Below are 15,619 nucleotides of genomic sequence, written 5' to 3' on the forward strand. Positions count from 1 at the left end.
GTTCCAGTTTTTTCTCTTTTTTTTTTTTAGAATTTTTTTTTTTAAGATTTTATTTATTTATTTGACAAAGAGAGAGACAACCAGCGAGAGAGGGAACACAAGCCGGGGGAGCGGGAGAGAAAGAAGCAGGCTCCCAGTGGAGCGGGAGCCTGATGCAGGACTCAATCCCAGGACCCCGGGATCACGCTCTGAGCCGAAGGCAGATGCTTATCGACTGAGCCACCCAGGCACCCCCTAAGTTCCACTTTCTTGATCCTGGTTGTGGCTGCTATTTTCTGTTACAATTAAGTTTATCAAGACATGATCCAAATGAAATGTTCCTAAAACAGTCCATCAAAGGATAAAACATCAGTGGAGTAGTATGTTTTTAAAGTTAATTTACATGCATTTTTTGCTTTTCCCAACTTTTTACTTTGAAAATTTTTCATAATTCAGAAAAATTTTTTAAATAGTATAAATACCTATGTACACTTTACCAAGACTAAACAATTTTTAATATTTTGCCATACTTATGAATGCTCTCTAAATATTTATATACACATATATATGTATATGTATGTATATAGATGTGTGTAAACATAAGTATACATACATCTATTTGCTGTATTCCTGATTCATTTGTAAATGAATTGCAAACATCATGCCACTTAACTCTTGTAACTCAGCATCATTTCCTAAGAATATATTCTTCTAATAATCAAAATACCATTATCAAAATTTTAAAAAAAACTAAGAAAAGTAAAAATAGCTTCATAACATCACTTAATATCCATTCATATTTAAATTTCCCTAGTTTTCCTAAAATATCTTTTATAGATTTTTTCTTACTCAATATCAAGATAACTTCACACAATATATTACTTGGTTATTATATCTCTGTACTTTTTACATCTAGAATAGTTCCCCACTCTTCCTTTTCTTCCTATGACAATGGATTTTTTAAAGAGTCAAGGCTGTTATCCTGTTGAATATACCATGTTCTAGATTTTTCTGTGTTTCATCATAGAGTTTCTTTCTTTTTTTTTTAAGATTTTATTTATTTATTTGACAGAGATAGAGACAGCCAGCGAGAGAGGGAACACAAGCAGGGGGAGTGGGAGAGAAAGAAGCAGGCTCATAGCAGAGGAGCCTGATGTGGGGCTCGATCCCGTAACACCGGGATCACGCCCTGAGCCGAAGGCAGGCGCTTAACCGCTGTGCCACCCAGGCGCCCCCATCATAGAGTTTCTAAACTGCAGATTTCCTGTAAGTGGAAATGAAGTCTAGTGGCCTCACTAGATTCAGCCTTATGGCAGGAACACTTTATGGCAATGTAAACTTTCGACTGGACCACCTCAGGGAGATGGAATGTAAAGATGTCCCACTACTAGTAATTTCAAATTGGATCACTTGGTTCAAGGGGTAACTGCCATCGCTTTCCACTGACAAGTTTAAGTTTTCTCTTTGTGTGGAACAAGTAATCTCTGCAATGACAATTTGGCACTGCATGAACGCCCTGTAACCCAACCATCTTTTATCAACGATTTTAGCATGGGCTGCAAAATGGCGATCTTTAATTCCATCATTCCTCCTACATTTAATAGCTGGCATTCTGCTTTAAGAAAAGTATTTCTTCCTCACACTTTCTCTCTCTCTCTCTCTGGTAGTGGGGGGATAGTTATTATTGTTTTGTGGATTTAGTTCAAACCAATGTGTTGTAAATGGTTTCTGTCATTGTTTTTGATACTCAAATTATCCGAAATTTGGCCAGGAAGAGCCCCTCCTCGCATATTCTTTTGTCCTTTTGACATAATCCTCTTAGCCCTTGAGAATTTTCTTGCTTTCAAACACACTAGGCTTCTCAGGCACAACTTGCACTTGCCTTGCCTCAGGTCTGGAATGAGCCACTTCTCCAAGAAGCTCTGGTTCCTTTTGGTGGAGAATGGTAATAAGAAACCAAATATGAGTGTGCCAAGCATTTTAATTTTTGGTGAAATTATTCCAATAGAAGCACCAGCCTTTAGCTAGCACCAAAAAACCCCCGATGAAGTAAAATATAAATTTCAGGAGCACTCATCGGAATACTATTCTTTGTGATTTTCAATTATTTTCATAGTCATCCTCTAGATCTCAAAAATCATAAATTTTGCTGATGGAAGACAGTAAAGCTATAAAGTGAATAAAATATTTTTTGTATAAAATATTCTTCATTAAATTAAGAAAGCCTCAGATCTGAAGCAGAATAACACTATCTAAAATAATGTTTTTGGTGGAAACGGTCTCCAAATATTGACAGTGATATCCAAGAAAATGTTGGAGCAACTTTTCTCAGGATCCATGGTTTTGCATTTCACACAGCAACTGTCCTTTTTTTTTTTTTCAAAATAAAAAAAAAACCAGGCCATAAAATATCTTCTCATCTCAAATGTGTTTTATAGTGTGTCTACTGAGTACATGATACAATACTAAGAAGCCTGGTTTTAAAATCAGATCTTTGGTTTGTATGATTTATCTCAATTATTATCTTCTTAAAGAAAGAAGGTCTTTCTTTCTTTCTTTCTTTCTTTCTTTCTTTCTTTCTTTCTTTCTTTCTTTTAGAGAGAGAGGGAGAGTGCACACCCATGAGAGGGCGGAGGGGCAGAGGGAGAGGGAGAGACAGAATCCCCAAGCAGAGTCCTTGCTGAGCGTGGAACCCAGCACTGGGCTCAACCCTAGGACCCTGAGATCATGACCTGAGCCAAAGTCAAGAGTTGGACACTCAACCGACTGAGCCACTCAGGTACCCCAAGAAGGACTTTCTTATGTCCATCAACTAGGGCCCGAGTGCCCAGGCACTGGGGATTTAGCAGAGGACAACACAGACAGTCTCTGCCCCTGTGGCATCTAGTGAGAGAGACAAACGCCAGCAAAGAGTGACGTATAGTAACGGTAATATGTTAGATGCTGAAGAGTGCTATGGCAAAAGATGGGTCAGGGAAAAGGAACAGGGACAAATAAGGTAGGAAGGAAAACCACAATGTGAAATCACATGGTCAGGGAAGGGTGCACGGAGAAGGTACTATTTAGGACGATGCACAGGGATATCTGGGGAAGAGCCTGGGACATGCACATCAAAGGCCGGCCAGGCAGGAGTATGCAAGGTATGTTGTAGGAACAAGGAGACCAGTGTGGCTGGAGGAGAGAGAGCAGTGCAGGCTGGGAGGAGTTCAGGGGTGCAGACTGTGTGGTCACTGTGAGAACTGTGACTTTCACTCTGAGGGAAATGCGAAGCCATTGGAGGGCTCTGAATAGAGAAGTGACCAGATCTGACTTGCATTTTAACAGGAGCACACTGGCTGCTGAGTTGGGAAGAGCCTGCTGGGGGGTCAAAGTCAGAGGCAGGGAGAGGAGGAAGAGAATAGTATGGAGAAAATTTGAGGCAGTAGACATCAAATGGAGGCTAAGTAAGCAGGTGGGTTTATGAATCTGGAGTTTAGATGAGAAGTTTGGGCTGGAGAAGGGAAATGTACGTTGACAGCATATAGATGGCATTTAAAACCATGCAGCGGATGAGAAAACAAAGCAAATGAATCTAGAAACAGATGAGAAAAGGTCTTCGGTTAGATGTGAAAAGTTAGGGGAGGTGAGGGAGATCCAGCGAAGACCAAGGAGGAGTGGCCAGTGGAATTGGCGGTACACCTGGCGAGTCTAGTGTCCCGGCTCCCAGAGAAGAAACCTCCCAAGAAGTGAAGAATTATAACATGTTAATGTGTCTTTTAATCACAGGTGGAATTTTAGTGCCCATATTCCTCCTTATAGTCAATCAATTTTAATATATAAAACTAAGAACTAAATATATGTGGTAACATTTCTAAAAATAATATTGTAGAAAGAAGTTACAGTTCATAAGAAGAGATTAATTGCAGGACCACTCTGCTTAACTACTCCCATCTCTCAGATTACACGTACATGCAGATCCTTGTAATATATAGGTGAAGAACGCAAATGCATCCTCATCCTCTTTAGAAGGTCGTCATTAACACCCTTTTCTCTCCACAAGTTAGTGAGAGTGAGAGCTGCAGGTGGTGATGTCTTGACCTGGACCTGAGCAACAGTCCAATCAGCACAGAGCCTGTAGGAACACCTGGATTTAGACATTTCTGCTCCAGGAAATGCCTCCTTGCATTTCTTCATTATAGAAACAACAGGTGGTCACTTGAGCCACGGCCTCAATAATATGCAAATGGAGAATTTGATAACCCGTTTAGTTAGCCCAAAACTGCCTCTTTCCAAACGGTGCTGCCTTGGTTTTGTCTGGTGATGACCATCAGCTCTTTCCTAAAAGGCATTGATTGGCAACCAGGAAGAGTTCTAGGCTTGTGAACCCTGGACCCTGATCTTTCTCTCTTAGAGATGTTGCCAAAACCCCAGAGCAAAGATTCTGTTATGAGGGATATGAGGGAACTTTCTGTCCTTGCTGCAATTCCTTGTGACCTTGCTCTCTCCACCCCCTGCCGGCACCCTCCTGGACTCCTTCCTCTCTTGCTTGCTGTAGCTCCTGGCGCCCTGCAGCGCTTTGCTTTCCCTGCTGCCGCCGGACCCGTAGGTAGCTGTTTCCAGCCTGCCAGCACCTGGCTTCCGAGCCACCTCTGCTGCTCTTGCCCTGAGCCGACCTTTTCTGGATTGCCAACATTCACACTAAAGGGTGCCTCTGTAAGTCTAATCCTGTAGTTCTCGGGAGTATTTCTGTCTGTATTTCTTTGTGGTGATGGGGACTCTTAACTCCCTCAGACACCACTGTTTTCAAGGTGAATTCCTGGTACAGTGCCTCCTGGAAGATCAACCAGCAGGACACAGACCACATCTCCATGCATACAATGCTACCATGTTCCCATCTTTAACCACCACTTCGTAACATCCTTCCCCCACAGCAGTGAAGCTCCGTGTGAGCTAGAAACCTTGCTTTGGTGAAGGCTGACAGAGCCTTCACAAGCAGCTGCTTTAACATGGAGGAAGTTAGGGAGAAGATACCAGTGGTAAGCACCACGGGACACTATATTTCACCCGGCACCAATGGCGCAGGGCCCACAGGCTGTGGCTGGCCTCCCAGGCCTATTCCCCCACCCCTGCCCCCACCACCATTCTGTTCCTACTGTTAGTAATGGCCAACGTCGCCCTGTCCATCCAGACCACCTTCTCTAATGGCCTTTTCTGTCCTCTTAATATTACCAGATGACTAGATAACCACTCTGACTTCATACAAAGGTGATGATGGCTAATGGCTTCAACTTATAAATAACTTTGTATTTAAACAAGGGTCTTCTAGAAGCCATTGTTCTAACTCAGAGGAGTCACTTGCTGAACTTGGATTGATGCAAAATCGGATCTTTCTGCATCTCCCTGGGACAAGGAAGTCTCGTGTCCACATGGATTACCACGTCTTATCTTTATGATTAATATCAGCTCGCACCACAAATCTCATTTCATCAGCAAGCCTTCCTTATATGACGACCTCAGCTGAACTCACTCACCCATTGTAGTTCATTTCTCTGCAGCACATTCATCACTACAAATTATATTTCTGGTTTCTTTACATATTAACTTATAAATTATTTTACATATATTAATGAGTGAAGGTATATATCTAGCATCTCTCTCCGTTAGAAATATAAGCACCATGAGAACAGGGACCTTGTTTGTAGTTTTCTTGCTATATCCCCAGCATTTTGAATAATAACTGCCATATGGACATTCAATACGTATTTGCTACATGAATGAACAAATGAATGAAAGGAATGGCCATTACCTCTTATTTACCATGAAAAATGGCTATGCAAATTCATCTGGTTCCTTCATTCCCTGGCCACACTAATGGCTTGGAATTGCTAATGGGCCCTAGAGCATCTCCGAACTGTCCAAATAGGAAGAGGCAAAGCCTTAGAGTTAAGCCTTCCTCTGCTGTAAGATTCATACGCTACCTCTGCTGGATCTCTAGCCCTGGATCCTTCAATGTCTGATAGGTGTACAAACAGCTTGGAAGGTGGCCACGGACACCCATAAGTCACTGTTGTTATCCTGATCTTGTTATCCTGAAAAAGAACAGTGGAAATCCAATGTTGCTTTAACAAAGATTAGGGTGAAGGGAAATAGTGGCATTCACAGAATTATTCTCCACTGAAAGGCTAAACCTTCAGAATAATGTCAGTCCACTGTACAAAGCTGCATAAATGAATTCATCTATGATTCTGTAATACGCATACATCTGTCCTTCCCTTAAAGCAAAATCTACTTTAATTAAACCCCTAACACTCTGATTAAAGATGATAATCCTTTTGCTCTGTGAACTTGTGATAAGTATGTTCAATTTGTATCCATTTTTAAGAGACAGTGCTGCCTTTTGACACACACTTGCATGGCAGTATGTGAAACCTACTATTTATCTAAGATTAAGCTCTGCTTAAATCCTCTTCTTTGTCTTTAGCTGTTTGCAGCACTCAGTGTGTGTGTGTGTGTGTGTGTGTGTGTGTGTGTGTGTGTATTTATTTATTTATTTATTTTTTTTTTTAGGGTAAAAAAAGAATCCGTGTTATTTCTTTTGACAGATACTGGTAACTTTGGGGATATAGTCAGTCTTTATAATATTACTTTATTACAATTCAATGAAAGGGAGCAGAATCTTGATTTTAACTCATTTTTATATTCTTCTGCTGGTCCCAGCAATGAAGGATAGTGGGCTCTGGGAACTGCACGGTGATCACTGATAAAGAAGATATTACAACAAGGATTAACGATTACATTCGGTCGGGAGCTAGAGCATTTCTTAACTGCAAAATAGAGAAAAATCGGGGTTTTGAAATATTATTACACAAGGGTATGAGGCAACCAATTGCAGCTCTCTTCACCCTCCCAAGAGACGAACTGTGGCTCACAGAGGTTCAATAGCTTCCCCCCAAAACCCCCAGGTAACAAGCAGCTGAGCTGGGATTGGAACCAGCTCTGATGTGAGGCCCCTTTGCACCACGCTCTGCCAGGTCAGCCAGCCACTCCCTGTGGCTACACAAGGTTCACAGTCTGTTCGAAACAGCCACGACAACAAAAATGCTGATTTCTCTATTTTAAAAGTGTGAACAGCCAGCTGTTGTACTTCAGCCAGCAAAGCCTAAGGGCTCAGCATATACCAAGATGGTTAGTGTTGGAATCAAATAAAGCACTAATTTGACACTTACACGGTAGTAGGCATAGCCATTATTTTGCCAAGAAAATCAGTCAGTGTATTTGGGAAATCAGGCATAAATGGTAGGGAATTCATTTATTACTTTTACAAAAACAAGATTTAAAAAAAATTCTTCTTCGTTGGTTTTTACATATTTTGAATCAAGGTGAGCCTCTGTAGTTTTATTTGATGTATTCTAGTTCTCCTCTCCTCCCCTCTACCCAACTCCTCCCTCCCACGATACCAACACACTCACATATTAGAGGACCATTTAGGGCCACTGGCTCAACCCTTTGTCTGGCTGACATTGCTTGTGACCTGTTTTGCCCTCGCTGTGACCCCAGTGGGGCATCCTGGGTGCCTTGCCTGGAGTCTCCCACCCCCAGCACATCTGTCCCATCCTCTGCCCATCTGCCGCATCTCTGGTTGAGGGTCCAGCAGCCAGCAGACGCTCAAGTACCGAAGGCTGCAGCTGGACCTCCTGGAGGTGATAGCATGGTCCTTACCCCAACAAGATGACGGGAAGCACATAAGCTGAGGGTGTGGACTTGGGAGAGCCCTCTGAGATCCAACTTTGCCCCTGGAATGAGACAACCTGCCTAAGGAAACCAAGTTAGAAAAAGACAGATGAGAACTGAGATTTCCTGTCTCCTGATCTCCACTCTCTCTACTATTCCATAAGGTGTAAAAGAGTAACATATTTACCTATTGACAGATCACTTGCATTCTCGATTTTTTTGAATAGGCATTAGCAGCAGCTTGCAATAAAGGATGAATGTTTATCATGGAACACTACATCAAAAACTAATGATGTACTGTATGGTGACTGACATAACAAAAAAAAAGGATGAATGTTTAATATAATTTAAGCGAAGGTAAAGAGAATAGAGGCATATATTTAAGGGAGTGGGTGGGGAGTTCTCAATATGAAAGAGGCCACCTGGGAGTACAGCACTAAAGCTAAATACTTAGATTTAGTTCTGAGTTTCCTAGAGGCCAAGTTGAAAATGGAAACACTTTGAATTACATAGCACTCATTATCTAAAAAAAGAAAGCATTTGAAGTTTATCATAAAAACTTCATCCAAATGTTAAACTTGAGTGAAATTGCCAACTATATTATAATGGATAGTGTCTTCAATAATACTTTTATAAAAGATATGGGGCAATTCTTGATAGAGTTCATGCTAAATCTTGGTTCTGTCTAAAATCAGCATTTCTTTGGGAACCTAAAGCATTGGGGCTCAGGTGTGTTGTTGTAACCTGATTTGATTCAGGATACAGTTTAAAGTCTTTAAAGCAATTGTTCTCAAATATTAATGTGAAAATAATTTATTGGTAAGGTTTTCTTTTCTAATGTAGATTCATGGTCCTCCCTCATCCTCATCCCTCATTCCATAGGTCCAGGATAGAGCCTATGAATTTGCATTATTAACAGGCTCTGGGGTCGCCTGCATGGCTCAGTCGGTTAAGCCTCTGACTCTTGGTTTTGGCTCAGGTCATGCTCTCAGGGTCTTGAGACCGAGCCCTACCTCGAGCTCTACAACTCAGCACGGAGTCTGCTTAAGATTCTCAGCCTCTCCCTCTGCCCTTCCTCCTGTTTGCACTCACTCTCTCATTCTCTCTCTAAAATAAATAAGTAAAATCTAAAAAAACCCAAACAGACTGAAACAAGCTCTGGTTCTGATCCAGGTGGCCAGGGGGGGCACATCTGAAGAAATACCAGTCTAGAAGAACGGATTATTCCTATGCTCCTTAGCTCTGATCCACCCCTTTGAATATAAATTTTCTCCACTTGGTTTTGATTAGCAGCCAATAGCCTGAAATTGATGTTTCAGGGAAGACAGAGGATGTGCAAAGGCTCTGGGTTGTTGAGATTCCTACGCTTCATATTCCAGGCACACACCAAAGAAAAATGGGGTCTGCTCAATAAACTCAGACCTTGAAGAGGGAAGGGGGCCAGAAAAAGGCTGGGGATAAGTGGAAGAGGAAGTCATAAGGGCCAGCCTGGAAACTCCAAAGCTAACCTTTGCGGCTTTGCCATTTTCCAAGGCCCAGCCCTGTTTGGGTTCTGCAGTGCACAGGGCAATTTGTGCCTTGCCTTGCCCTCTTTGCCTACAGTTTATGCAAAAACCTTCCTGGAAGTCCATTCTGAATCAGAGAGGGAGGGCTGCAGTGGGGGGTCCACTGGGGTCTGTGGATGCCTAAGGATTCATGGTGGATTTCAGGGGCCCCTACCTCCCTGAAATTATACGTGAATATTTTGTGTGTATATGCATATGTGTATTTCTGTGATGACAACTTTCATCAGAAGCTCAAAGGGACCATAAACAATCCGAAAGAATGCAGAACCACAGGGAATTCCTGGCACTGCTGAGGTGCACTGAGCTCCGTGTTCATGCTGGTGTGTTCCATCACACGGCAGCCTAAGGTCAGTTAGCCGACAACCTCGCTGGTGACAGCCAGGTCACTAAGTATCTCTCCGTAGGAGCCACTTTCCCAGCCCAATCTGAGGATTATGGTAGCAAAGCTGTCAGGCTTCATTTTGACAAATTGTTTTGGGGAATTAGTCCCTTTTAATTGCTCATGGAAATAGTAATTTTAGGTGACAAGATTATTATATGCTGCTTGTTAATGGGTCCTCTGGGGTCAAGAAAACACCACTGGTGTTGCTATGACCTGTTCTTTTCCATCTTTGGCATTCCCCTTGAAATCACCAGAAAAGACGTTTAGTAAAGTCAGCTCCCGCTCTGTGAAAAGTACAGAGCACGAGTTTCCTTTTATCCTTTTGCCAAGTGAAAGATTAGAGAAGGACTTTCAACTTTTCCCTGCTACTGCCAGCCCATGTCAGGCTTCACAGACTTGCTGATCATTAACTCGAAGAGCTGAGGAAGTTTCTAGCCCTTCCCTTTGCTTATTTACCTGTTCAACCAAGTTGCTTTACAAGCGAGTGAGTTTTGAATAAACAGGGTCCTAGGTGATAAAATATTTGACTCAGCTCAAGCCGAATATTTTCATTGCTTTTCACTTCACTGAACAGGAGGGTCAGTTTGACCAGTAGGTCAGAGGAGGTCTGGGTAATGGTTCACCGTGTGCCTGCTCAGGGGAGCAGTGGATGGAAGGCAGAGAACTCTTCTCAGCACTTTAGGAGGCTGGGAATTGACTGGCTATTTACTAACTGTGTCATTCTGGGCCATTTATTTGACCTTCTTAAGCCCTCATTTCATCATCTGTCAAAGGGGATAAAAATAATAGCTAGCTCATGGTACAGCCGTAAGGACTAAATGATATCATACATACCCGGCATATAACAAGAACTGAACCAAACAAAAAAGATAGCATCTCTTATCATTACAGTCCATTTCTCCTTCCTAAATCCAGATCTTATTAAGAAGTCTGAATTAGTGGGGAGGCCAAAAAAATAAATATTACGTCCACACCCAACTTGATCTCCATGACTTATAAGCTTGTTAATGTCGGCACATCTAAGCCCATGTACACCGGCATGTATAACTATCCAAAATGTTGTAGATGCAAATTTTAAAAAATTTGCTCCTTCATGGCACTAGCTTTTAGGTTTATGCATTTCATTTCATATTTTCCTTCTCAAATTTCATAAAGGGTCAGGGATCACATTTATTGGTATATCCTGAGATCTGCATTCATAGCTCTTCTCCATTTACTTTACTCTTCACCAAGGGCTGAAGTAGGCAAACTCAAACACTGCAGCACAGAGTCAAATGCCATCTCAGGAGTAATGGCTAGCTCTCCAGAAATACCCTCAAGTGAGAAGATCCTTCTTTAAGAACTGGCAATAGGAAATAGAAAGCCGAGAGCTTTGTGTGTCTAGGACGGCCAAGATCTCTCCTTATTCTTGTCCTGAACCCAAAGCATTTCTGAGCCTTAAAAATGAGAAGGGAGAGTGCTTAAAATTATCCCAGTTACCTAATTTAGATGGCGTTTTTGATGGTGTCCCTAGAAATATGAATTATACGGAAGGCTAGAGGGTACAGCAGGTTGCATCTATGTAACAGAAAATAACACAAAGCACCTATGCTAGGGAGATTGGGATATTTGTCTGGTTTCTACACAAAAGACAAGCCCATTTGTTCAGTAATGATGTTACCTGCTCTTCTAGCTCCTGTGGTCCATGTGACACATCTTGACAGACTTAAATGGGACCAGATCAGCTTGCCCGAAGAGCAACAGCCTCAGCCCCTAATCTCCAACTTCATCAAACAGCAGCTTGGATTTCATGACCAGATGTCATAACTGTGCAGCCCAATCCTTCCCTGAAAGTTTGTAATTCAGATTGTAATGCTGAAGTCATATATTATTTGTGACGTTTTTATGTAGTTCTTATCCATGTACTAAAATCATAATAGAATGGTTTTATAAAACCCCTTTCTCTTGAAAAACGAATTTATTGTAAAGGAATTTAATGCTTAACATTAAATTAAATTAAAATTTCATCTTAGAATAACTAAGTTAGTCTTAATTAAAAATATAAAACTCCTGGATTGTAACATCTGGAGTTTCATATGCAGCATTCATTAAGCTCACATCAAAATAGATTAGCCACTTGTAGATACGGTTACCAGTCACTGTTTCTGAAACCAGTCCAGAAATGTTGGAACATTGTCAGGCACTTACTAGGTATTGGACAAGTGACAGGCCTCGATGAAGCACATTTAGGATATCCACAGAAGAAAAGTGTCGGTGTAATGTAGGTCTAGAGGAGAAAGCCCCCTTCGGGAAACCTGACCATTCCTCTTTTCTACCCCCTGCATGATTTCAGTGCGCCATGGAATAGGGAGGCTTATGTTTGCCTATGTTGGTGATTTTATCATGGAATATAACAATTCTAGACCCCACATTTATATTCAGATGAAAACCCTGGGTAATGCAGAGAATGATCCTGATTTTTGCAGAATTCACAAACGACTAAATTGCCTTCTAGCATTTTTCTTGTCTTTTGAGGAAATGCTTTGAGGAGGCTATATTTTTAAATCTCATTTCAATACTAACCTAATAGGCTGAGGAATTAATAGCAGCTGAGTTTAGACTTGAGTTTAGGATGTGAAAGTCATAGTTTTGTTTGCCTGGGCCGTGTAGTGGTTGCTGCCCTCTGGGGTCTTTCTAAAGCCTGCAGACTTAGAAGTTGGGAAGCTGGGTGGAGGGATGGCTGATGCGTGTATAGTGTGTAATGTTGTGTACAGATATTTATATGGTTGTGGCTCAAATAAAGTTGACTTCCAACCCTAATAAAGATTATTTGCATCCTGAAACCATTGCCACATGAGTGACAGAGCGGAGGCCCAGGGTGGGGTTCCCTGTTGGTAGTCAACACGGTCTAGGCTGGTGGGGCCTGAGGGGGACGGCTCCCACTCGGAAAGGGATTTTCTCTTTTAATCAGTGACAATAACCAACCCCCCGAGAGGTGCAAATGTAGGAGGACATCTTTTGGCAATAGATATGCTTCGAGTGCAATTTTTAAGGTGCCTAATAACTGACATCAAATACAAAGATCAGAGGTAAAAGTAATGTAGACTAACACAGCAGCCACTAGTGAGGTTTTCACTTTGTTTCATATCGTTTTAGACCACGTGGAATGCATCAGAGTGCTCTCCATAAGCCCTCAGATTGAACTTTTACCTGCAGGTCCTGGAAAATCTCCTTTATTTTCCTTTCTATTGGGAGAAGAGGAGGTTATGAAAGAGAGAGAGCGAGAAGAAGAATTACAGTTCATCATCCTCTCAGCTCCTGACTAGGAGTGTGTGTGTGTGTGTGTGTGTGTGTGTCCGCCTACATAAGTTTGTGTATGTGTGTTTTCCCCACCAGTTATTTCCCATCTCAGAAAATGGTATCAGCTGAGCAAGCCAGGAACCTGGGAAACCTCTTTGATGATTCTGTCTCCTTCCAGTCAATCGCCAAATCCTATTAATTGATTCTCCTAAATGTTTCTCCAATGTGTCCACCACCTTCCTGGTCCTCAAACCACTGTCCTCCCAGCCAGCCTCACCCACAGCTCCCCACAGCGCCCTCTACGGCCTCCTCAAAGTACTCGCCACAGCTTGCAACTATGATGTGATTTGGGTCATTATTTAATGTCTACTACCTAGACTGTAAGATTCACGAGGGCAAAGTCTGTACCTGTGTTAATCGCTGATGTATCCCAAGAACCTACAACAGTGTCTGTCACATACTAGGTGCTCAATAAATATTCTTTAAATGAAGACTGAATCCTCTTGAGAGCATTTTCCTTATAAACTCTCACAAAATGCCCCTAATCTTTGCAAGACTCATCCTTCCCTTAGTCAGTCCGTTGTCAGCATGGCTTCCTGACTGTCCCTCCCATCTCACTTTTGGGGGAGGAAAAGCCTCTGTACCATCAGTGTAGAGTTGTGGCGATGTCCAGAACCTCTTGTTTTCTCCTATAGCATATGGCTTTCCCTGCTGTCACAGCCAAACCCAGATTGACCACCTTCAGGAAGGTCTTCGAGCTTAATTCCCCCTCAGCCAGTCATAACTTCCCTTCTTGTTCCCTTCAAACTAGGGTTACACTGGGAAGATATCAATTTGCTCTCATTCCTATATTGTGTTGAGAACATTCATCCTTTTTCATGAATTTGGCTTATAACGGCCCAGTTTGTCCTCATTTGAATGGCCCATGTCTCCCTTCCACCCTTAGACTGCCATGGAGTAGTCCTCTCTAGGTATTCTTGGACTGCTCACCTGTGCCTGCCCTATGTCTGGACACTGACTTTTCCCTTCACTTCCAATTCCATCTTCTGCACTCATTTCATCTTGGCCTCCTCGTACACTCTTCAAAAACAGACAGGCTTGCAAAAACTCGCTTCTGGTTATTCCTATGTATGGGTGTTTGTGTGCATTTTTGATATGTTTGTTCCTTTGTTCATTCATTCATTATAAATACATATCCCTCCTTCCTTCCTAAAATAATTACGAACAGTTTAAAAGGATAATAAAAGCACATCAAAATAGTATAAATTAGAATAAATGGGGAAGGAAGGGAAACACGAAGGGAAGGGGCATCACTGGCACAGAGCCTGGAGCTGATACCAAGCATAGGTGCATTCCATACAGTCTATTCATTGGCAGATGGCAGGCCCTAAATTGGCTTTGGGCTGGCTAGTGTCGCTTCATAAAGAGAAAATTTTACAATGCCTCTAAGATAAAATGTGAACTAATAATTAGGAGAAGAGCAACTAGTCCTGATTCTAAGAGGTCACACTCTAGTGTAGTGAGGAGCGTGGGCCCTGGAGCAGATGGCCTGGGTGTGGGAGGTGGGGTGGGCAGTGGTCAACACATCCACTCCAGGTGTTTCTCAACACAGGTACACATTATGATCACCAGGTAAGACTTTAAAAAACAACATTTGGAGTCCTTCCTCAGGCCAACTAAATAGGAATCTCTGGGAGTGAGCCTGGGAAGCCCTATTTAAAAAATCTCCCCTGGTGATTTGCTGCCAGGGTCAAGAGCCAATGATTTAGAAGAATGGGTAGTCTGTGAATATGGCAGGGCATTCCTCTAGGTGAACTTCTACAAGTCTTTAGATGGTGTCTCCCCCGGAATAGTTATATAAAGATCAAGCTTTCACTTGACTCTATTCCTCAATGTGTGTATATACACACACATATACATTTAATTGAGATACAACTGACAAATAAAATTGTCTATATTTAAAGTGTACAATGTGCTAATTTGATATACATACACATTGTGAAATGACTACCACAATCAAGCGAATTGACCATCCACTACTTCACAGTTATTTTTTTTTACAATAGACAAGATATGGAAAAAACACTAAGTGTTGATCAACGAATGAATAAAGAGAATGTGGCATATGCACATAATAGACAATTATTCAGTCATAAAAAGGAGGAAATCCTGCCATTTGTGACAACAGGGATGAAACTGAAGGGCATTATGCTAAGTAAAATAAACCAGACAAAGAAAGACAAATGCTGCATAGTAATACTTATATGTGGAATAGTTAAACAAAAAGAAGTCAAACTCCTAGACACGGAATAGCACGGCGATTACCAGGAGCTGGGGGTGAGGAAAATGGGGAGATGCTGGTTAAACTGGTCAAAGGATACAAACTTTCAGGTACAAGATGAATACATCCTCGGGATCACAGCATGGTGATTATATTCAATAATGCTATATCGTATACTTAAGGTTTACTCTTAGAGTAAATTTCAAGTGTCCTCACCACAGAATAAATTTTTTTAAAAAGGAATTTTTGTATCCCCTCCAAAATGTATATGCTGAATTTCTGATCCCAGTGTGCCTGTATTTGGAGATGCGGCCCGTAAGAAATTATTAAGGTGAAGGAGATCATAGGGCAGGGCCCTGACTGGATAGGATTACCGTACTTTTAAGAAGGGACACCAGAGAGCTCACTCTCTTTCTCTCTATG

General features: G+C 41.8%; 1 protein-coding gene across 1 annotated transcript in view; it reads left to right on the plus strand.

The window, feature by feature from the left end:
• The window catches only part of UPP2 (uridine phosphorylase 2), a 38,771-nt gene extending 27,260 nt beyond the window's left edge, over positions 1–11,511 (plus strand). Inside the window, 1 exon segment of the mRNA XM_044380224.3 lies at positions 11,309–11,511. Coding sequence (XP_044236159.2) covers positions 11,309–11,442 — 134 coding nt within the window. The 3' untranslated portion in view covers positions 11,443–11,511.
• The last annotated feature ends 4,108 nt before the right edge of the window (positions 11,512–15,619 follow it).

This window comes from Ursus arctos, unplaced genomic scaffold (assembly GCF_023065955.2).
Source record: "Ursus arctos isolate Adak ecotype North America unplaced genomic scaffold, UrsArc2.0 scaffold_1, whole genome shotgun sequence".
Lineage (NCBI taxonomy): Eukaryota > Metazoa > Chordata > Mammalia > Carnivora > Ursidae > Ursus > Ursus arctos.